Below are 23,138 nucleotides of genomic sequence, written 5' to 3'. Positions count from 1 at the left end.
GAAACATTTGTTGCTGTTTATCAACATGAGGATCAAAGTTGTGCCAATGAAAGTCAAAGAAGCCATTATGAGACTGAGAAACAAGAATAAAACGGTTAGAGTCATTAACCAAACCTTAAGGGCCTGTCCCACGAGCATGCGATTGCATGCGGCAAGCGCAACCTAACGTGGTCGCTTGAGCCGTACCGCCTCGCGGGGCCGGTCCCACTTCGATCACCGGAGCCGTATGGAGTTGTGTGGAGCTGGTCCCGACACCGCGCGGGGCTCCGAAAAACTGACACTGCCCAACAATTCCGCGCGGCAACGGCCTGCCGGCCCACAGCCGCATTAAGGCCGTACGCACCGCCTCGACGGGCGTGCGCAGCGTCTTGACGGTGTACGCCTTCGCTCGAACTTCACGTCAACTCGTACGGGATCACTCGACCTCCGCGCAGCCCCCGCTTCCGGTTTGGTCTCGCTCGCCGCATGCAGTCGCATGCTGGTGGGACAGGCCCTGTACGGGGATCACTCGACCTCCACGTGGCCCCCGCTTCTGGTTTGGTGGCGCTTGCCGCATGCAGTCACATGCTCGTGCGACAGGCCCTTTAGGCTCACCAAAATCCACTGTTTGGAACGTCAATAAGAAGAAGCGCTGGTGAGCTTAGTAATTGCGAAGGGACTGGCAGACCAAGGAAGACCTCCGCAGCTGATGACAGAAGAATTCTCTCTATAATTAAAAAAATCCCCAAACACCTGTCCAACTGATCAGAAAAACTCCTCAGGAGTCAGGTGTGGATTTGTCAATGACCACTGTCCACAGAAGACTTCATGAACAGAGATACAGAGGCTACACTGCAAGATGCAAACCACTAGTTAGCCGCAAAAATAGGATGGCCAGGTTATAGTTTGCCAGGACGTACTTAAAAGAGCAACCACAGTTCTGGAAAAAGGTCTTGTGGACAGATGAGACGAAGATCAACTTATATCAGAGTGATGGCAAGAGCAAAGTATGGAGGAGAGAAGGAACTGCCCAAGATCCAAAGCATACCACGTCATCTGTGAAACACGGTGGTGGGGGTATTATTGCCTGGGCATGTATGGCTGCTGAAGGTACTGGCTCACTTATCTTCACTGATGATACAACTGCTGATGGTAGTAGCATAATGGATTCTGAAGTGTATAGACACATCCTATTTGCTGAAGTTCAAACAAATGCCTCAAAACTCATTGGCCAGCGGTTCATTTTACAGCAAGACAATGATCCCAAACATACTGCTAAAGCAACAAAGGAGTTTTTCATAGCTAAAAAATTGTCAATTTTTTGAGTGGCCAAGTCAATCACCTGATCTGAACCCAATCACCTGATCTGAACCCAATTGAGCATGCCTGAAGTCAATCACCTGATCTGAACCCAATTGAGCATGCCTTTATATGCTGAAGAGAAAACTGAAGGGGACTAGCCCCCAAAACAAGCATAAGCTAAAGCCTGGCAGAGCATCACCAGAGAAGACACCCAGCAACTGGTGATGTCCATGAATCGCAGACTTCAAGCAGTCATTGCATGCAAAGGATATGCAACAAAATACTAAACATGACTACTTTCATTTACATGACATTGCTGTGTCCCAAACATTATGGTGCCCTGAAATGGGGGGGGGACTATGTATAAACACTGCTGTAATTTCTACATGCTGAAACCAAAATGTATAAAAATGGCCTTTATTAAAATCTGACAATGTGCACTTTAACCACGTGTGGATTTTTTTCTATTACAAATCTCAAATTGTGGGGTACAGAGGCAAATAAATAAATGATGGGTCTTTGTCCCAAACATTATGGAGGGCACTGTATATATATATATATCTCCCAAATAACCTTAGGCCCATTACCAATCCTTAAGGTACTTTAGTGGTCACAGTCAGTCAGAAAACCATTATTCCACCACTCTCTGTCTTCGATCAGCGAGACAATATTCAATCTAATTAGTCAACTTGCATGGAATCCCGAAGATAGACACAAAAATTGGAGTAACTCAGCGGGTGAAGCAGCATCTCTGGAGAGAAGGAATAGGTGATGTTTCAGGTCGAGACCCTTCTTCAGACAACGAGAGTAAGGGGAAAGAGAACTTGTTTCCATTTCCTCGGACTCCGAGTCTGAAGGAGGTTAAAGACCCATTCCGAGGATCAACCCAAAACATCAAATATTATTGTTCTCCAGAGTTGCTGCCTGACCCGCTGAGTTACGCCAGCTTTTTATGTCTATCTTTGGTTTAAACCAGCATCTGCAGTTCCTTCATTCACATGGAATCCCATATGCCTTAACCTTCGGACCAACCTGCCATGCGGGACCTTGTCAAATGCCTTACTCGGGTCCATATAGACAACATCTTCTGCCTTGCCTTCATCTTCTGCCTTACCTTTGTTATCTTCTCACAAAAACAGAATCCATTTTGTTTTCTAATTTTCAACCAGAAACATTCACCCTGCTTCCCTCACCATGGATGAATATTTCCAGCACTTCCTATTTAATTTTTGTTCTCAATTCTCAATGACTTTGTGTTCTGGGGTTCCATTTCCATTTTTCTCTATGCTCTCGTCAATACCAGCCAGAGAAACCTTTCCGTCCTCTATAGTTTTTTTGAAAGAAGCCATGGGCCGTTTACAAATAACCACCCTGCTTCATCGCAGCACGGAAACAGGCCACCAGCCCATATCGTCCTTGTGAATCAACATATCACCATCTAAACCTAGTCCCATTTGCCCATATTTGGCCCAAATCCCTATAAACCTTTCCTATCCATATACCTTTCCAAATGTCTTTTAATTTAAGTTTAGAGATACAGTGAAAACCGGCCCTTCGGCCTACTGAGTCCATGCCGACCAGTGATCACCCTGTACGCTAGTTCTATACACGAGGGACTGCTCACAGAAGCCAATTAACCTACAAACCTGCACGTCTTTGGGATATGAGAACTGGAGCACCTGTAGAAAAGCCATTTGGTCACAGGGAGAACGTATAACCTCTGTACCGACAACACACATAATCAAGATTGAACCCGGGTCCCTGGCACTGTAAGGCCTCTACCACTGAGCCACCGTGCTGCCCAAAATTGTCAGCAAAAATTTGAATTATTTTAGCTGCCTCAAATTACCTCTTCTGGCAGCTTGTTGCATATACCTACCACCCTCTGAGTGAAAAAGTTACGCCTCAAGTTCCTATTAAATATTTTCCCCTCACCTAAACCTATGCCCTCAGGTTCTTGATTCCCCCGCACTGGACTGTGTTCATCCTATCTATTCCCCTCAAGATTTTATGCATCTCTATAACACCCCTCAGCCTCCTGTGCTCCAAGAAATAAAGTCCAAGCCTACCAAACCTCTGCCTATAGCTCACGCCCTCGGGTCCTGGCAACATCCTAGTAAATCTTCTCTGCACTCTCTCCACGATTGGCCTCATCAGCAACAACGATGAGTCGGCCTACAGGGAGGAGGTCCAGCACTTAGCAGCATGGTACGCTGACAACAACCTGGCCCTTAACTCCAAGAAGACCAAGGAGCTCATTGTAGACTTCAGGAAGTCCAGGTGCGGCACGCACACCCCCATCCACATTAACGGGACGGAGGTGGAACGTGTTTCTAGCTTCAGGTTCCTGGGTGTTAACATCTCCGATGACCTCTCTTGGACCCACAATACCTCAACTCTGATCAAGAAGGCTCACCAGCGTCTCTTCTTCCTGAGGAGACTGAAGAAGGCCCTTCTGTCTCCTCAGATCCTGGTGAACTTCTACCGCTACACCACCGAGAGCATCCGTACCAACTGCATCACAGTATGGTATGGCAACTGCTCTGTCTCCGACCGGAAGGCCTTGCAGAGGGTGGTGAAAATTGCCCAACGCATCACCGGTTCCTCGCTTCCCTCCATTGAGTCTGTCCAAAGCAAGCTTTGTCTGCGGAGGGCGCTCAGCATCGCCAAGGACTGCTCTCACCCCAACCATGGACTGTTTACCCTCCTACCATCCGGGAGGCGCTACAGGTCTCTCCGTTGCCGGACCAGCAGGTCCAGGAACAGCTTCTTCCCGGCGGCTGTCACTCTACTCAACAACGTACCTCGGTGACTGCCAATCTCCCCCCCCCGGACACTCCTCCCACCCCCCCCCGGACACTCCTCCCACAGGAAAAACACTATGTACATATTCTAATCATATGCTATGTCGCTCTTCCAGGGAGATGCTAAATGCATTTCGTTGTCTCTGTACAGTACACTGACAATGACAATTAAAGTTGAATCTGAATCTGAATCCAGCTTAATAACGTATTTCCTCTCGCAAGGGTGAACACAATACTCCAAGTGTAGCCTAACCACTATCTTGTGCAAAGGTCACATAGCATCCCAACATGGTCCTGATAGCAAACATCACCCATCCATCTCTTCCAGAGCGGCTGTTACTCCAGCACTTTGTGCCTTTTTTTTTGTGTAAACTAGCATCTGCAGTTCCTTGTGTCTACAGTCTATGCTCCATTCCCAGACTGATGAAGGCAGGCGTGTCAAAGGTGGTCTTGATGCATTTTTGCTTTTCCCCTCAGTCACTCCCTGTGGGATGGAACTCGTATAGTTTGCTGCTCTCTGGGTGATGGATGCTTAGGGTTCCTGTGCTCGCACTGCTGACTCTCTCCTTGCTTCAGATCCGGCTTCCGTGGGGCGAGTCGCTGCGGGAGAGGTTCCGGGAGGAGGACACGCTGCGGAGCGTGACAGAGTACGTGAGGCAGCGATGTCCCCAGCTGGGCCACGTCTCACTGCTCCAGGGATTCCCCAAGAGACACTTCTCGGACTCTGAGCTGGGCAGCACGCTGGCGGAGCTTGGGCTGAATCCCACCGCCACGTTGTGCGTGCGGGATGAGCAGCGGGCAGCTGCTATTCCCTCGCCACTGCCCCATGATGCCTACACGCCGAGGGCAACAGGTAACGCGGGCCAGGTCGTGGCCGAGAAGGGCAGTGCACCTGAGCGCCAGGCAGGAGCCACCCCAGGCCCGACGCCGCTCGCAGCCCCGGTCCACCCCTCATCGGGCCTGGGGGAAGGGCGAGACTCTGGGCTTCCGGGCAACAGACAGCACGCCGGCTTCTGACGCGGAGGAACCTCCCGCTGTCCCGGGACACAGGGACCAGCCCGACGTGGGAGAGGCTCCCATGGAATCTCCATCAAGGTCAAGGTCAACACACAGTTGGGGTAAGAACCGCAAGAGCCTTGTACAGGAGCTTCGGCCCACAATGTCTGTGCCAAACTAATTTAGCTTAGAGATACAGTGCAGAAACAGGCCCTTCAGTCCACTATGTCCGCGCAGACCAGTGATCACTCCCGTATGCTAACAGTATCCTACACTCTTGGGACAATTGACTTTTTTTCCAAAGCCAAGTAACCTACAAATGTGTACGCCTTTGTGAGGCAACTGGTGAAAACCCGCAGAGAACGTACAAACTCTATACAGACAACATCCATAGTCAGGATTGAACCTGGGTCTCTGGTGCTGTGAGGCAGCAGCTCTACTGCTGCGCCACTGTGACGCCCTAAAAACTAGATCCCAAGACCATTTCTTATGTCATTATCCATATCCCTTCAATTCCTGCATGTCCAAAAACCTCCCAAACTTGTATCTAGTTTTAGGAAGGTGTACCTTTAGAAAGGATGTGACGATGAATTTCTGTAGTCAGAGTGTGACGAATCAGTGGAATTAATTGCCACAGAATGTGGAGGTCAAGTCATGTGGTGTTTTAAAGTGGAGATTGACAGGTTCTTGATTAGTAAGGTTGTCAAATGTTACGTGAAGGCAGGAGAACAGTGATGAGTGGGAAAAATAGATCACCCACAATTGAATGGTGCAGTAGACTTGATGGGCCGAATGGCCTAATTCTGCCCCTATAACTCATGAACAAATTGAGCCTCACATTCAACAAGGACCAGCTAAGTTTTGGATTCCATGCAAAAAATAAAGTGCTGGAGGAACTCAGTTGGTCAGGCGGCATCTGTGGAGGGAATGGACATGTGACGATTGGCAGATAGGTGGAGTAAGTGACAAAGGCTGGAGGTGTTAAAGGAAACCAATGGGTGTCCAATGAGGAGAGGAGAGGAGTGAAATGTAAAGCCGGAGGGAGGGATATGGATGGAAAGTGGGTGGAGAGGACAATAAATGGAACATGTAGGACTTGGGGATAGGAGATGAGCGTGCGGAGCAGGGTAACAGAGTCGGGTGATTGGGGTGGGGGGAGTTGGTGGTAGAGCTGAGGAGGGGATGAAGGGGACATTTTAATCCTGTGGTGCGAGTTAGGGATCCCAAGCAAGACTTGGGTCAGACCTCAGCATCTGGGTTGAAGCATGGAGTGTTAGACTTTAAAGATACAGTGCGGAAATGGCCCTATGCCCATTGAGTCCGTGTGGACCAGCGATCACCTCGTACACTAACACTATTCTACACAATAGGGACAATTTACAATTTTTACCAAAGCCAATTAACCTACAAACCTGCACGTTTTCGGAATGTGGGAGGGAACCGGACTAGCCGGAGAAAACACAAGCGGTCACAGGGAGAACATGCAAACTCTGTACAGACAGCACCCATAGTTAGGATCGAAACTGGGTCTTTGGCGCTGCAAGGCAGCAACTCCATCACTGTGCCACCGTGTCAACGCTGTTCTTATCATCCATTTGTGTGTTTATGCAGGCCGAGGGCAGAGGCTGGCGGCAACGGGGAGCAGCGGCCATCCCGACGAGGAGGAGGAGGAGGAGGAGGCGGAGGAACCCGGCGGGGACATTGAGGAAGAGGACGCAGAGGAACTCCTCCCACAGCACCTGCTCATCCCGCCCGGTTAGTCAGCCCAGACAAAGCCAACGGTTGGCCTTTCCCTGCTGCCCAGAACATCCTGTAACCAGCAGCAGAAACTGGGTTACAAAGAAACACGCAGTGCTGGAGTAACTCAGCGGGTCAGGCAGCATCTGTGGAGAACACGGTTAGGTGACCTTTCCTAGGTTGGGGCCCTTCTTCCAACTGATTGTAGAGGGGAGAAAGAAAGCTAGAAAAGAGGAGTGACATGGAGAGCCTGGCAGGTAATTAAGTTGTGCGGGAAGGAACTGCAGATGCTGGTTTACACCAAAGACAGACACAAAATGTGCTAGATAACTCAGCGGGTCAGGCAGCATCTCTGGAGGAAACGCATGAGTGATGTTTCAGGTCCTTCAGATTGAAAGAGTAACAAAGTTGTTGCAGCTGGGAGGACTTTTTGTTGAGTAGATAATTGGACAGAGGCCAGAGATGAAAAGACAGAAGGTATGAGACGAAAGGATTGAGAAGTTGCGATTGTGAAGCCAACTTCATTCTTTCCTCTGGCTTCACAATTTACAACTCTTCAATCCTTTTGTCGCGCACCTTCTGTCTTTTCATCTTGAGCAAAACACGAAGCGTCGAAGTCACTCAGCAAGGCGGGAAGCAACTGTGACGGGAATGGACAGATGACATTTTGGGTCGGGAGCCTTATTCGGGCTGATGGAGGGAGGGGGGATGTTAGGCAGTTGGAAAAGAGGTGCGGGTGAGACAGGTGGATGCAGGTGGGGGGGGGGGTTTGCTGGGCAGTATGTGACAAAGGCTGGAGGTGAAAAGGAGACCAAAAGCTGTTGGAGAAGTAGTGAAATGTAAAGCCAGAGGGAGGGATATGGATGGAAGGGGAAAATGGGTGATAAAAGGGGAAAGTGGGGAATAAAAGGGAAACGAGGGACTCGGGGATGGGAGATGAGTGTACGGAGGGGAAAGGAACAGGGTGACTGGGGCAGGGTAGTGGAAGAATTTTGTATCCATATCTCAACTTTTCCTGTCCATCTATGTCCAAATGTCTGACAAATATTAGTTGTACCTGCCTCTGCCACCTCTAGCAGCAGCTCCATTACTTGGGTATGTGGACACCATCTCGCAAGATCTTGTTAGTCAGAACATCAGGACAAACCGCACAGCACTGAGGTATACGTATGACAATACCAGAACTAAACTCAACTTCTCTTGTTTTCCAGCCTTTGACCCAGAAATAATCTTCCGCCAAAACGGAAACAGGATCAGAAGTGGCTTTGAGCCTCGGTATCAGTGGCCTGATCAGGGAAACCGCCTGAGGTGAGTTCATGCAACCTCGCAACGAGATCCTAAACTTAATAAGGAGTTTCACTCTGTATCTAAACTATCCCTTTGGAGAGTAACAGGACAGTGCGGAGGGAGCTTCACTTTGTCTAATCTGTGCCCTGGGAGAATGTGACGGGACAGTGCAGAGGGAGCTTCACTGTGCGTAACGCTGCATGCCATGTGTAACCTGTGCCCTGGGAGAGTGTGACAGGACAGTGGGAGCTTCACTCTGTGTCTAACCTGTGCTGTCCATGCCCCAGCAGGGTGTGACTGGGCCATATGGGAGAGAGCTTACCCTCTGCTCTACATGTGCAGTCTCTGCCCTGGGTCATTTACACAGGACATGTTACAAGCACGTTTGACACTGCCCTATGCACACGTCCCTGACAGAAGGTTGGCTTGCATTTTTCTCCCCTGCCTGTCGCCCCTCTCCCTGAGCTGGTGTTAGGATCTGACTCCCCTTGCTCTGTGCTGCAGGGAGGAACTGGCAGCGGAGGAGACTCGGAAGCAGCAGGATCTGCCCAGCGTCCTGGCTCAGGCAGCCCTGGATCGGTTGAACAGGGCAGCCGAGAGCCCGCCCCGCCTCACGCCGCTGTCCGCGCAGAAGAAGCTGTGTCGAGCCACGCCAGTACCCTCGCTGTTCAACCTGGCAACCGGTAGTGCAGTCACTCTGATGGCAGGTGTGTGTTTGTAGCCCGCTGTGGTGTGCAGTGACAGTCATACAGTGTGTGTGCATGTGTGTGGACCCGGTGTGTGTAGTAACAGTCATACAGTGTGTGTGTGGTCCTGGTGTGGTGTGGAGTAATAGTCATACAACACGTGTGTGTGTGTGTGTGTTTGTAGCCCGCTGTGGTGTGTAGTGACAGTCATACAGTGTGTGTGTGTCCTGCCCACGTACCTGTCCAAATGTCATTTAAATGTTTCATTTAGTTTAGAGATACAGCGTGGAAATAGACCTTTTGGCTCACCGAGTCCACACTGATCATTGATCACCCGTTCACACTGGTTATCGTATTTTTGCATCCACACTGGAGTCAATTTGCAGAGGCCAATTATACAAACCCGCACAAATTTAGAATGTGGAATAAAACCAAAGCAAACGGAGGAAACCCACACGATCACAAGGAAAACGTGCAAATATACAATGTTTTGATACGTTTTGATCCCCAGGCAACTCATTCCATATACCCACCACCCACCTTCTCAGTGGAAAAAGTTGCCCCTTAGGCTCCTATTAAATCTTTCCCCCCCTCACCTTAGACTTATTCCCTCTGGTTCTTGATTCTCAAACCAGGTGGGAACCTCAGTATGGTGTAGGGAAAGGATAAAGATGAGTACGATACTCTTGCCAGCTGGTCTGCACAGGCCCTGAGGACACAGCCGGAAGCTTCATCTGGGCCCTTTTGCTTTGCGGAATTTCACTCAGGAGACTGATGTGATGTAACTGAGTAAAGCTCCCTCCACACTGTCCCATCACTCACTGCCAGGCCAGGGACAGCAGAGTATGTGTGAGGATTAAGTTCTTACTGCCTCGCCCAGACTTAAGGGCCTGTCCCATTTGGCGATGTTTTTGGGCATCATATCAGGGTCACCGAAAGAATTTGAACATTTCAAAATCCAGCAGCAACAAAAAAATGTTGCGTCACCTGAGGAAACAACGCGCGTCAATACGTCAACACGCCGCGATTTTTTCGCTGACCTGATACGTCAGTCAATAATGCCGGCAGTCGCCGAAAAAATTTGCCTAGTGGGACAGGCCCTTAGTGTGTGACCAAACATACTGGACAAACCAGTCTCTGAGTCAAAGAGTCAAGAGAAGACACTGAGTGTTGGTGTAACTCACCGGGTCAGGCAGCTGGAGAAAAGTGATGGATGACATTTCAGGTCACCGACCCATCTTCTCCAGAGCTGCTGCCTGACCCGCTGAGTTACTCCAGCACTTTGTCTATCTTCGGTATAAACCAGCATCTGCAGTTCCTTGTTCCTACATTTTGTTCCCTTGGCCCACCATGTCCATGCTGACCAAGATGGCAATCTAATTTGGCCCATATCTCTCTAAACCCTTCCTATCCATGTATCAGTAGAGAAGTGACACAAAATGCCGGTGTTTACAAGTGATGTGTGGTGCCCATTACTGGGGCACAGCCTCTCACGGTGGTTGTTTTGTTTCCAGCGCCCAGCATGCAGTACAGCCGCAGCCTGGCCTGCCTGACGCCCGAGCTGGCCGAACACCTCCTCCTCTATGTCATCAACCAGCGTCTCCTGCGCCCCAAGTCCTTCGAGATCTTCTTCGGCTGCCAGATCCAGAGGCTGGTGCTGGACTGCTACCCCTACGCCACCAACGACCTCCTGCGGCAGCTCCGAGCCTTCCACTCACTCAGGCACCTTAGCCTCTCCTCCTGTTCCCTGGTCACAGGTACGGCTCACTACCTCGCCGCTTGCCCATGGACCTTAATGGTTCTTTATTGTCACGTATGCTCAGCAAAGTGAAATTCTTTTGCACAATCCACAAATGCACAGTCGCCATATTCTGTTGCCATTTACAGTATCCTCCAGAATGTTTGGGACATTGTACACTGTACTAAACTCAAATTATGGAGTACAGAGGCAAATAAATAAATGATGGGTCTTTGTCCCAAACATTATAGAGGCCACTGTACTTGTTGGAAGTACTGGAGCGACCCTGACCCAGGTAAGCACAAGGCTGCTGCAAGCCTGAGAGTTCCTCTCCTCGCTCAACCACCTCCGTGTCTCGCAGGTGCCTCCTTAAAGGCGCTGTAGGCAATACCCCGTTCCCTCTCCTACCTACCTGCCCACTCCTCACTTCCGTTGCCACCAGTGGCTTCCGGGCTTCCCCCCATAAGGCAGCAGCCCGCCGAGCCCTTCTTTCCAGGCCTGCTGCCACACATGGCCCCGGGCGACCCCCACTGGGTCTTCATTCTCATCGTCTACTGGGTCCTTTTCTCTTTAGATTTAGAGATACAGCAAGGAAACGGGCACTTCGGCCCACCGAGTCCACGCACAACAGCGATCAACCCCATATCACCCGCATTATCCTAGACGCTAGGGATAATTTACAATGCACAGAAGCCAACTAACCTACAAACCTGTACGTTGTTGGGATGTGGGAGGAAACTGGGGCACCCGGAGAAACCCAAGGAGAACTGGGTCCACGTGGGTACCCGTAATCAGGATTGTACTCGGGTCTCTGGCGCTATAAGGCAGCAACTCTACTGCTACGCCACCGTGCCTCCAGCACTTCTTCACTCTAACTTTGTACTCTTACTTTCTGAGCTACAGACACTTTGTGACCTTTTCAACAGAATCACTGAGATGCTGAAGATAATCGACATTTCCTCTGGATTGCTGGAGATTGTCGCACCACGATGAGACACTTCACATTCATATGAATTAAAGAGCACAACCCTATGCTTCTGTATCTCTTGCGCACCTTCCCCCACCATTTCTTGCATGCTCTGTAACTCACATGCCCTTATCTTTCTTGCCGTAGATTCCGGTTTGGAGGTGCTGTCTTCCTTGCACAGATTGCAGCACCTGAACCTTGCGGCCTGTGTGAAACTTACCAACAACTGTCTGTGCAGCATTAAAGGTATGTGTCCAATCTTTATCTGGAGTGCCCGGGGAAAACCCACGCAGTAATGGGGAGAATGTACTTGTACAGGCAATACCCACAGTCAGGATCAAACCTGGGGCAATGGTGCTGTAAGGCAGATGCGCCATTGTGCTGCCCCAAAATGCAATACACAGAGGTAATATAGAATAATAATTTAAAATGTCAATAAAATAATAACCATGATACTAATGTGAGTCTTTGGTGCAACCAAAGACAGTTATAGTCATACAGCACAGAAACCGAGCCCTTCGACCCACTTACCCACTAGTCCCACCTGCCTACATTTGGCTCGTATCCTAAACCTGTCCTATCCATGTACCCTTCCAAATGCCTTTTAAATATTGCTATAGTAGTTAGTATTGTCCGTAAAAGTTCTTAGTTGCTCATAAGTTTATGTTCTAGGAGCAGAATTTGGCCATTCGGCCCATCAAGTGTACTCCGCCATTCATTCATGGCTGATCTGTATTTCCCTCTCTACCCCATTCTCCTGCCTTCCCCCCGTAATTCCTGACACCCTTACTAATCAACAATCTCAATCCCGGCTTAAATGTATCGATTGCCAGCCTGCAGAGCTGAGTGGCAATGATTTCCACAAATTCACCACCCTCTGACTAACAAAATTCCTCCTCATCTTTCTAAATGTATGTCCTTTTATTGAGGCTGAGCCCTCTGGTCCTAGACTCTCCCACTACTGGAAACCTCCTCTCTGCATCCACTCTTTCTAGGCATTTCTCTATTCGGTAAGTTTGAATGAGACTCCCCTTCCCTCTTCCTTCTAAACTCAAGGGAGTACAGGCCCAGTTGAGTGCCGGCAAACGCTCATCATGAGGTGTAGTGCAGTGATAACGGCGGGAAAGCAGGTAGATGTGACGTTTTGAATCCGTGTCACTTCCCCAGTTTGATTGTCCATCCCCCACACAGCTCTGTGAGGATTCTGCTTTCTTCTTAAAGGTCTCAATTGCCTTTCTCATCTAATCCTGGACCAGACCAAAGTAAGCGACTCGGGAATGATGGAATACCTGGCTGTTGCCCCCGCAACGCTCGTTCACCTCAGTCTAAATCAGACAGCCATCAGTGATCGGGTGTTGTCCGCCTTGCCATCTGCCGTCCCGCAGCTTCGTCTCCTCAGCATCAAACATACCAAGGTCAGTGAGCAGCCTCTGATCATGCCTAAGATCCCACTTCCTCCCTGCAACACTCGCCCCTATACCAGTGGAGTAATGTGGGCACAAGGAACTGCAGGTGCTGGTTTACAATAAAGGACACAGTGCTGGAGTAATTCAGTGGGTCAGACAGCATCCCTGGCGAAGGGTGATGTTTCAGGTTGAGACCCTTCTTCACTTTGAAACGTCACTCATTCCTTCTCCAGAGATGCTGCCTGTCCCGCCGGGTTACTCCAGCATTTGCGTCAATCCTTGGTGTAAACCAGCGTGTGTAGCTCCTTCCTAATCCCTGGGGAACATGGTGACGTTTCAGGTTGGAACCCTTCTTCAGACTGTTTTGTTCAGAGATACGTTGCGGAAACATGCCCTTCGGCCCACCGAGTCCGCGCCGACCAGCGATCACCCCGTACACTAGCAGTATCCTACACACTTGGGACAAATTACAATTTTTTACCAAAGCCACTTAACCTACAAACCTGTATGTTCTTGGAGTGCGGGAAGAAACCGGAGCACCCGGAGAAATCTCACGCGGTCACAGGGAGAATGTACAAACTCCATACAGGCAGCATCCGTCATCAGGATCAAACCCAGGCCTCTGGCGCAGTAAGGCAATAACTCTACTGCTGCACCACTGTGGCACCCTCTGTGTAGCAGGGAGGGAGAAAGCTGGCAAAGAAATTGGACAGATCAAAGCCTGGTGAGTGATGCAGGTGAGGAGGTTTGATTGGCAAGTGGCTGGACAAAGGTTAGAGATGAAGAGGCAAAGAGTGAGATGATAGAAGAGGCGTGAAATGTGAAGCCAGAGGAAGGAATACTGGAGGAAGTGGAAAGGGATAAATAGGTGTGCACCCAGGTGGGGAACGGGAGAGGGGGGACAAGCATCTTGATATATATGACAGGATATACACGTGTCTCAGCAACACATGGTGAGACCAAGACCACTGGTATACGAGTCTCTGAACCGCCTCTGAGATAATGATCATAAGTGAGAGAGACACTGACCCTCGCTGGGGGGATGGGGGATGGGTCCCACACTCGCGCTGTGTTACATGCTGTTGGTTTGAGTCGGTGTGTGGGAATCTTGTGTCGTTGGCCTGCGTACCCAGTCGCTGTGCTTGCTCTCTCCAGGTGTACGACGTTTCAGCCCTGAAGGATCTGCTGTCTCTTCAGACCCTGCATCTGGACAACACGTGCGTCACCGAGAGCTCCCTGCGCACACTGGGCTCTCACTCCACTCTCTCCTCTCTCAGTCTGTGTGGCCTGCACTCCCCCAGCGGAGATGTCACACTGCAGATTATCTCAGGTGGGTCAACAACGGTCAGGCTGACGTCCCGCTGTCCCCCCCCCCCCCTCACTCGCCCAGTCTTCCGATCCCCACTCCTCCCCGGGTACTGACACCCGCAACCGCCTGGAGATGCAACACCTGTCCCTGTACCTCCACCCAGGGGGACCCCAGCAATCCTTCCAGGTGAGACAGATGTAAGACTTGTACCTCCTCAAACCTTCAGAGCTTTGGAGAGATATACAGCGTGGAAACGGGCCCTTCGGCCCACCATCCGCACTGACCTGCAATCACTTGCACCCGTAGTCAGGATTGTACCCAGGTATCTGGCACTGTGAGGCAGCAACCCTACCGCTGCACCACTGTGCCACCCACATCATCTACTGCATCTGGTGCACCAGATGTGGCCCCCTGTACATCGGCGAGCCAAGTGCAGATTGCAAACCATTTTGCCGAACACTTACGCTCTTTCCGCCAAGGCCTCCTGGAACTTCTGGTTGCTAACCATTTAAGCTCCCCTTCCCATTTCCTTACTGACCTTTCTGTCCAGGGCCTCCTCCATTGCTGGAGTGAGGCCACACGCAAACTGGAGGACGAGCACCTCGTAATCCGCTTGGGTAGATTAAAACCCAAATTATGAACGTTGAATTCTACAATTTTAGGTAACTGACCTATAACAAACTCTCCCTTCCTCCAGCCCTCCCCTCCCCCCATTCCTGTGCCCCACCTAGACTCACCTGTTTCTCTTCTCCCACCCATATTATTTAATTTAGCTTCACAATTCGCACCTCTATCGTTATCTCACAGCTTTGGTCCTTTCATCTCTGGCCTTTGTCCAACCATCTGCTTATCACAAAAACCCTCACCTGTATCTGCCTATCACTCGCCAGGCTTTGTCTCCCCTTTGCCCCCCACTACCCAACCGCAATCAGCCTGAAGAAGGGTCCCAACCTGAAATGTCTCCTATCCATGTTCTCCAGATATGCTGTCTGAGTCACTGTTATTCCAGCACTTTGTCTTTTTTTGTTGTACATTGGTATGGCTGGATTAGTCTTCCCACCTATCTTTTTCACAACCCTTGCACTTTTTTTGTCTGCACTTACTCTGTACGTCTAACGCTATAACACTGTAACACTATATTCTGCACTGTGGTATATTTCTCTTTGCACAACCTGTTGTGCTTGTGTATAGTACGTATGCATAATATAATTTGAATATTGACACAAAGTGCTGGAGTAACTCAGTCGGTCAGGCAGCATCTCTGGGGGAAAAAAAGGATGGGTGAAGTTCCGGGAGGGGACCCTTCTTCAGATCTTTTGAGTCTAAAGAAGGGTCCCGACCCAAAATGTCACCCAGTCTGAAGAAGGGACCCGAAATGTCACCCATTCTTTTTCTCCAGCGATGCTGCCTGTTTTGCTGAGTTACTCGAGCACTTTGTGTCTATCTTGGGTGTAGGCCAGCATTTGCAATTCCTTTCCACACACAGTATAAACTGACAGGTAAGCACATAAACAAACATTGTTTTCTGTATCTCAATACGTGACAGTAATAATCCAACACCAGCACCATTTTGTTACCTCCTCATGCCCAGGTCTAAAGCTGACTCACCTGAAGCTCCCGGACAGGCATTCAGTCAGTGATTCTGGTCTCTGTTTCCTGTCTCTCTTGGAGCGACTGACGGAGCTGGACCTGACGGACTACACACAGGTGACGGACGAGGGGGTCAGCCACCTTGCTCGGCTTCTGAGGTGAGTCTGTGCTGATCTCCCGGCCTCCCTCTCACGGGCCGTCATTGACCAACACTGTCAACACAGCTTCATATACAGCTACATAGGACTTTGGCCAGGCCGCATTTGGAGTATTGCATGCAGTTTAGAGATTTAGTTTAGTGGTACAGCATGGAAACTGGCCCTTCAGCCCATCAAGGCCATGCCGATCATTGATCACCTGTTCTGTGTTATCTCACTTTCTCATCCACTCCTTACACATTGGACGCAATGTACAGAAGGCCAATTACCCTACAAACCAGCACGTTGGCACAGACTCGGGGGCTGAAGATTCTGTTTGCGCATTGTATCTCTAGTCTAAAGTTTAATCAAGAACCTGTCAATCTCCGCTTTAAAATACCCAATGACTTGGTCTCGGGCTGTCCTTGTCTGTGTTCCATGTCCCATGTCCTGTGGGAGTGTGTCTGTGGGAGTGTATCTGCAGGTTCTCTCTCTCTCTCTCCCTGTGGGAGTGTGTCTGCAGGAGTGTGTGGGAGTGTGTCTGTGGGAGTGTGTCTGTGGGAGTGTGTCTGTGGGAGTGTGTCTGCAGGAGTGTGTGGGAGTGTGTCTGCAGGTTCGCTCTCTCCCTGTGGGAGTGTGTCTGCAGGAGTGTGTCTGTGGGAGTGTGTCTGCGGGAGTGTGTCTGCGGGAGTGTGTCTGCGGGAGTGTGTCTGCGGGAGTGTGTCTGCGGGAGTGTGTCTGCGGGAGTGTGTATGCGGGAGTGTGTCTGCGGGAGTGTATGCGGGAGTGTGTGTCTGTGAGTGTGTCTGTGGGAGTGTGTCTGTGGGAGTGTCTGCGGGAGTGTGTATGCAGGAGTGTGTCTGTGTCTGTGTATGCGGGAGTGTGTCTGCGGGAGAGTGTGTGCTGTGGAGTGTGTGTCTGTGGGAGTGTGTCTGTGGGAGTGTGTCTGCGGGGAGTGTGTGCGGGAGTGTGTCTGCGGGAGTGTGTATGCGGGAGTGTGTATGCGGGAGTGTGTCTGCGGGAGTGTGTCTGCGGGAGTGTGTATGCGGGAGTGTGTATGCGGGAGTGTGTCTGCGGGAGTGTGTCTGCGGGAGTGTGTCTGCGGGAGTGTGTCTGCGGGAGTGTGTATGCGGGTTCTCTCTCTCTCCCTGTGGGAGTGTGTCTGCAGGAGTGTGTGTGGGAGTGTGTCTGCAGGTTCTCTCCCTCTCCCTGTGGGAGTGTGACTGTGGGTCCTCTCTCCATGTGCAGGCTGACCAAGCTATCGCTGAGCAACACGCTGGTGACAGACGCTGGCCTGGTTCACCTGCAGCCTCTCAAGTACCTGGAAGAGCTGTGCCTGGATCGCACCAATGTTGGCAGCAAGGCAGTGGCCCAGTGCATCCGGACCCTGCCCCATTTACAGGTCTGTACCCCACCCCCTACTGGCACGTTGCGGGGACCTGTGTGAAACTTCCCAATAATGAGAGGCCTGGATGGAGTGGATGTGGAGAGGATGTATCCACCAGTGGGAGAGTCTAGGGCCAGAGGTCACAGCTGGAATTAAAAGAAAACTGAGGGGTAACGTTTTGACACAAAGGGTGGTGGGTGTATTGAACAAGCTGCCGGGAGAGGTAGTTGAGGCAGGTACTATCAAAACGTTTAAGAAAAAGTACATGGATAGGCAGGTGGGCCTAGTGTAGATGGGACATGTTGGTTGTTGTGGGCAACTTGGACTGCATGACTCTGTTGTTTCTGCGTTGTATGACTCTATAACTCTTATAAAACCTGGGTCAGGACACTTTTGCAGTATCCCTCTCAACCCGATTTTCCTGCCTTATCCCCTAACCCCTAACACCCTTACCAATCAAGAATCTGTCAGTCTCCGACTTAATGCCCATTACGGCTTCCACAGCCGTCTGTGGCAATGAATTCCACAGATTCACCACCCTCTGATGAAAACAGTTCCCCTTCATCTCCTGTCTAAGGTTTGGCTATTTATTCTGTGGCTAATGCTTCTAGTCCTCTAGTCTTCTTCTTTGGCTAATGCTTCTAGCCCACTAGTCTTCTTCTTTTCGTGTCTTTGAAGCTGGTTGGTTATATGACAGTTTCCCATTCCTTTACACAGTCCTTTGCGTTTTTATTGAACACTGCAAGATCCTTTGGGCTGCACTGGTTGGGTAGTCGGGGGCAGACAAGGCAGTGCTGCATTGTATGGTCCTCTTCTCCACATTCACAGGTGGTTTGGCCAGTTTCATAGCCCCATCTGGCCATGGCAGCTTTTGATCGCCCTGTTCCTGTTCTCAGGCGGTTGAGCATCTTCCACTGGACCCATGGTGCTTCTGAGCCCGGAGGGAGGGCTTCAGAAGGAGGGATACCCATGTCAGTAGGAGGGGGGTCGTCCTCAAGCCTTTTTGTCCATAGTTGGAGTCTGGTTTCTTCCCGTGATGCTATTAGGGGCTGGACATGGTTGAGAAAGCTTCTCCTGGACTTCAGCCGTTGGGCCGGGGGTACACATCCGTAGAGGAGGTGGCGTTTATCACTGGTGGCCTTGGTCATTTCTAATCGGCTGGCGACTTCCCGTCTCACATCAGCAGGGGCAATGCCAGCGAGGAGGTGCAGGTTGTTTATGTTGGTGGGCTTCAAGCAGCCAGTGATTGAGCGGCAGGTGTTATTCAACGCCCACTAGTGGAAACATCCTATCCAGGCTTTTCACTATTTAGTAACTTTCAATGAGGTCCCCACTCATCCTTCTAAACTCCAGCGAGTACAGGCCCAATGCCGTCAAAGCATCATATGTTAACCCAATCATTCCTCGGATCATTCTCGTAAACCTCCTCAGGACCCTCTCCAAAGCCAGCACATCTTTCCTCCGATATGGGGCCCAGAACTGCTCACAATACTCCAAATCCAGTGTGACCAGTGCCCATATCAAGCCTCAGCATTACATCCGTGTTTTTATACTCTACTTCTGGTGAAATATATGCTAGCATTGCATCCGTCCTGTGCTTTGTCTTGTCATTGTTAGTGATCTGGCCCACCACAGTGGGGTCGTCTGCAAGCCTGTACATGGAGTTGGAGACGAGTTTAGTGAACAGTCTGAGTGTACTGGGAGTTCAGTAGGGGACTGAGAAGGCATTAGTTGAGAGTTATTGTGGAGGAGGGGTTGTGGCCTGTGAGGGTATTGAGGGTACAGGGGCAGAAGAGGGAGCTGAGTCTCTAGGCCGGTGGTTTGTCTCTGCTGGGGCTGGGACCGTGTGTGTGACTGTGTTTTTGTCTTTAACCACAGGTGCTGGGCTTGGCGTCGACCCGCGTGGGGGACAGTGTGGTGGCACAGGGGCTGCTGCTCTGCACCCAGTTGCTCAAGGTCAACCTCAGCCGCACACGCATCACAGATCGAGGTAGCTGTCGGCCCCCTTCCCCGTGACCCCCACCCCCTCCCCGTGACCCCCACACCTCATTGGAAAAGCGCCACCTCCAGCCCACAGCATGACCCTACCTGCCCTCTCACTGGGTGACCGACTGAAGCTGCTTCACTACTCGAGCAGTTAGAGTCCCTGGGTGGGTGGATGCGTGCAGAAGAGAGAGAGTGTGTGTATGTGTGTGTGGGCATGTGTGTGTGGGCAGGGGCGGAAAATCCGAGGGGGGGGGGCAGGGGACACACGTCCCCTCCATGTTTTGAGAGATGGGGGACATCCCCCCCAAGTTTTTGTGATCCGGATTTTTAAATCCGGTGAAATCTCCGCTTTCCGTGAGACAGTGGGGGTGGGACTGATGATCGAGGGCGCCGATTGGAGGAGAGAGACGTCAGTCAACAGGCGGGACATGATTCAGCGCGATGGTTGGAGGAGGGAGGAGTGGTGGGGGGGGGGTGGGAGACTGAGGATAGCCCGGTGATTGGAGGAGGGAGACGGGGCACAGACCTGGGCCTCATCCACAGCCAGGATGATCCCGGCCGGCTCTCCGGCGCTGTCCTGTCCCCTCCCGAGTACCCCCCCCCCCCCACCCGTGGGTGGCCAGAGAGGTCGGCAGGAAAGATCCTCTGCTATAGGATCTTTGGTCGGCAGTCAGACAGGCCAGCGCAGAGAAACAGCGCTAAATCCAGCTCAACTCTGCCTGTCCCGCCAGGTGAGCTTACAACTCTTCCTGGACTTGCGGGAAATATGGCCAGCGCGGAGAAGCATCGCTGGTGTCCCGTGAGTCCAGACAGGTTTGTAGTTAACCCGGTGAGACAGGCAGAGTTGAGCTGCATTTAGCGCAGGATTGAGCCTCCGAAGCCTCGCGCACGTGTGTTTGAGTGTGCGCATGCGCGCGTGGTCGCCAAAAATTGTCCCCCGTCCCCTCCATGTTTTAATAGCGAGTTCCGCTCTTGTGTATGGGTGTGTGTGTGTCAGTGTACGTGTGCGTGTGGTGGTCTATCTGTGTGCATGTGTGTTGGGTGGGTGTGCGTGCAAGCATGCGGTCTGTGTTCATGCGTGAGGTGTGGCGCGTGCGATGGTTGTCGTGTGTGTCGGTCTGTGCATGTTTGCACGCATTGTTCTCTGTGCCCGTGTGTTGGTATGGCATGCAAAACAGCTTTTCATTCTACCATGGTACACGTGCCATTAATAAACCTGAACCTGAACCTAAACATCTTCTCGTCTTGTTCCTAGGTCTGAGGTACCTGAGTCAGACCAAGGTGGTGCAGGTGAATCTCGATGGGACGGGTGTGACGGTGCATGGTGTCAGCGGACTGATGGCAAACTGCCCCGGCATCACCAGCATCCGCGCCAACAGCCTCCGAACCCTGCCCCCGGACCAAGCCTCCGACGAAGAGATGGTGGCTGAGGACTGACAGGAGGCCAGGAGTGAGGGGAGGATGTGGAGTAGGGGGGGAGGATGGGGCGAATATCCCACCTGTCCCGAGACTAAGTGATGGGGCAGTGTAGAGAGAGCTCCACACGCCAAACTTGCTTTGGGAGTGGGTGACGGGGCAGTGGAGCAGGAACATTACCCTGTATCTAACACTTGTTTTTGTTATTCCTGGGAAATACACAGGGAATTCTATCACCTTATCTGGGTGTGTGTGACGGGACTGTGCTGAGGGAGCTTCATTCTGTGTCTGACCCCAGGCGTGTGTGATGGGATGGTGTAGAGGGACATTCACTCTGTGTCCTCTTCCCTCTCTCCCTCTCCTGTAAATCCCCATCTCCCCCACCCTCTCCCCACCAGTCAGTCTCTCCCACTGTTGGCCCCCTGAAGTCTCCCCTCACCCATCTCCCCACCACACCCTCCCCCAGCCTTGATACCCTACACTGCCCACGTCGCCCCTCACCCATTTCCCCATCACACTCGCCCCCCACCCCTACACGTGGCAGCCAGTAACTCTTCCCAATCTCCCCCACCCCTCATCACATTCGTCTGTCCCCATCCCTCTCCCCATGGTACACTCTTCCCCCTGCCGCCATCCTAAGCACCCCATAACTCTCCCCCCACCTCCCTACACCTACACACTCTCCCCTCTACCCCCACCCTTAGTACTCAACTCGCCCCTGTCCTTCTCCACACCTCTAAATCTGCCCCCACCCCCTCCTCCACACTGCCACCCGTCCCCCCCCCCCCCCCCCACCACACTGGCCCTCCCCCCACCACACTGGCCCTCCCCCCACCACACTGGCCCTCTCCCCACCACACTGGCCCTCTCCCCACCACACCCTGCCCTCTCCCCACCTGGCCACTGGCCCTCCCACCACCCCTCCCCACCACACTGGCCCTCTCCCCACCCCCCACACACTGGCCCTCTCCCCACCACACTGGCCCTCCCCCCCCACACCACACTGGCCCTCTCCCCACCACACTGGCCCTCTCCCCACCACACCTGGCCCTCTCCCCATCACACTGGCCCTCTCCCCATCACACTGGCCCTCCACCTGTCCCCACCACACTGGCCCTCTCCCCACCACACTGGCCCTCTCCCCATCACACTGGCCCTCCACCTGTCCCCACCACACTGGCCCTCTCCCCACCACACTGGCCCTCTCCCCACCACACTGGCCCTCTCCCCACCACACTGGCCCTCCACCTGTCCCACCACACTGGCCCTCCACCTGGCCCTCTCCCCACCACACTGGCCCTCTCCCCACCACACTGGCCCTCCACCTGTCCCCACCACACTGGCCCTCTCCCCACCACACTGGCCCTCTCCCCACCACACTGGCCCTCTCCCCACCACACTGTCCCTCCACCTGTCCCCACTAGCGTCCCATTGTGGAGACCACACTGAATCACTGACGTTTCCTGGCCAAGCCTCTTTCTGCCACCACCCCTCGCTGCATGCCTCTAATTACTCCCCACACTCAAGTGAGCCACAACATCCCAGAGTGCTTTCGAATAGAAATGACTGCTGTAAACTCTGAAAGCAACCAGGTAATTATTGTACAGAGTTCTGCATGGGATGGAATGTGTGAATAAACACGTTGATGTTTGTGAGCAGTTTTGGAGGTTTAAATATTGTCTGTTGTGTAGAATACTTGCACATCTATCTAATGTCTCCTATAATGTGCCATTCCTCTGTCGCTTGTGTATGCTCCCTTCTCCCCGAATGGTGCATCACTCCCACATATTCTCTGTGATGGTGTGACACTCCCTCAATCCCCCCTCCCCTACCGCCAGCATGCCCATGCTGACCACAGGCCCCATCTACATTAGTCTCACCTGTCTACCTTTGCCCCATATCCCTCTAAACCTGTCCTATCCATGTACCTTTCCAAATATGTTTTAAATATTTTGATAGGACCTTGCCTCAACTATCTCCTCTGGCAGCTTGCTCCATACACCCACGAAAAACTGTGCGAAAAACGTTACCCCTCGGGTTCCTATTAAATCTATCCCCCCTCACCTTAATTCTATGTCCTGTAGTTCTTGGTTTCCTTACTCTGGGTAAAATACTCTGTGCACTCACCCGATCTATTCCCCTCATGATTTTATACACTTCTAAAAGGTCACCCCTCAGCCTTCTTCCCTCCAAGGAATAAAGTCCTATCCTGCCCACGCTCCCCTGTAGCTCCGCAATCTCTATCTACCCATGCTGTCTGGATAGCACGCTACAAAAAAGCTTTTCACTACCCGACACGTGACAATAATAAATTAAACTTTTGGACCACCCTGCACAAACCTCAGCAACAAAACCACTGCAGACTTTGTTTTGGTTGCATTACATACCTTGACTTACACTATTATGATCTG

At 51.6% G+C, this 23,138-nt stretch overlaps 1 protein-coding gene across 1 annotated transcript; it reads left to right on the top strand.

The window, feature by feature from the left end:
• The first annotated feature begins 4,727 nt into the window (after positions 1-4,727).
• LOC129696387 (dynein regulatory complex subunit 6-like) lies at positions 4,728-21,385 on the top strand. Its single transcript, XM_055634249.1, has 12 exons — positions 4,728-5,203; positions 6,693-6,836; positions 8,030-8,126; positions 8,610-8,812; positions 10,306-10,548; positions 11,644-11,742; positions 12,718-12,911; positions 14,058-14,232; positions 15,803-15,959; positions 17,187-17,340; positions 19,204-19,315; positions 20,567-21,385. Exons 1-12 carry the CDS (start codon positions 4,873-4,875, stop codon positions 20,746-20,748), a joined length of 2,091 nt encoding a protein of 696 aa, XP_055490224.1. The 5' UTR covers positions 4,728-4,872; the 3' UTR covers positions 20,749-21,385.
• Positions 21,386-23,138: the final 1,753 nt, after the last annotated feature.

The sequence above is a fragment of the Leucoraja erinacea genome, chromosome 4, assembly GCF_028641065.1.
Source record: "Leucoraja erinacea ecotype New England chromosome 4, Leri_hhj_1, whole genome shotgun sequence".
Classification (NCBI taxonomy): Eukaryota; Metazoa; Chordata; class Chondrichthyes; order Rajiformes; family Rajidae; genus Leucoraja; species Leucoraja erinaceus.
This window is presented reverse-complemented; position numbering and strand designations above follow the sequence as displayed.

Excerpts from the sequence above, each read along its gene's own strand:
- LOC129696387 (XM_055634249.1), top strand. The coding sequence starts at position 4,873 with ATGAGCAGCGGGCAGCTGCTATTCCCTCGCCACTGCCCCATGATGCCT. Across the intron at positions 8,813-10,305 it reads TGCAGTCACTCTGATGGCAG|CGCCCAGCATGCAGTACAGC; the intron begins GTGTGTGTTTGT and ends TTTTGTTTCCAG. Across the intron at positions 19,316-20,566 it reads CACACGCATCACAGATCGAG|GTCTGAGGTACCTGAGTCAG; the intron begins GTAGCTGTCGGC and ends TCTTGTTCCTAG.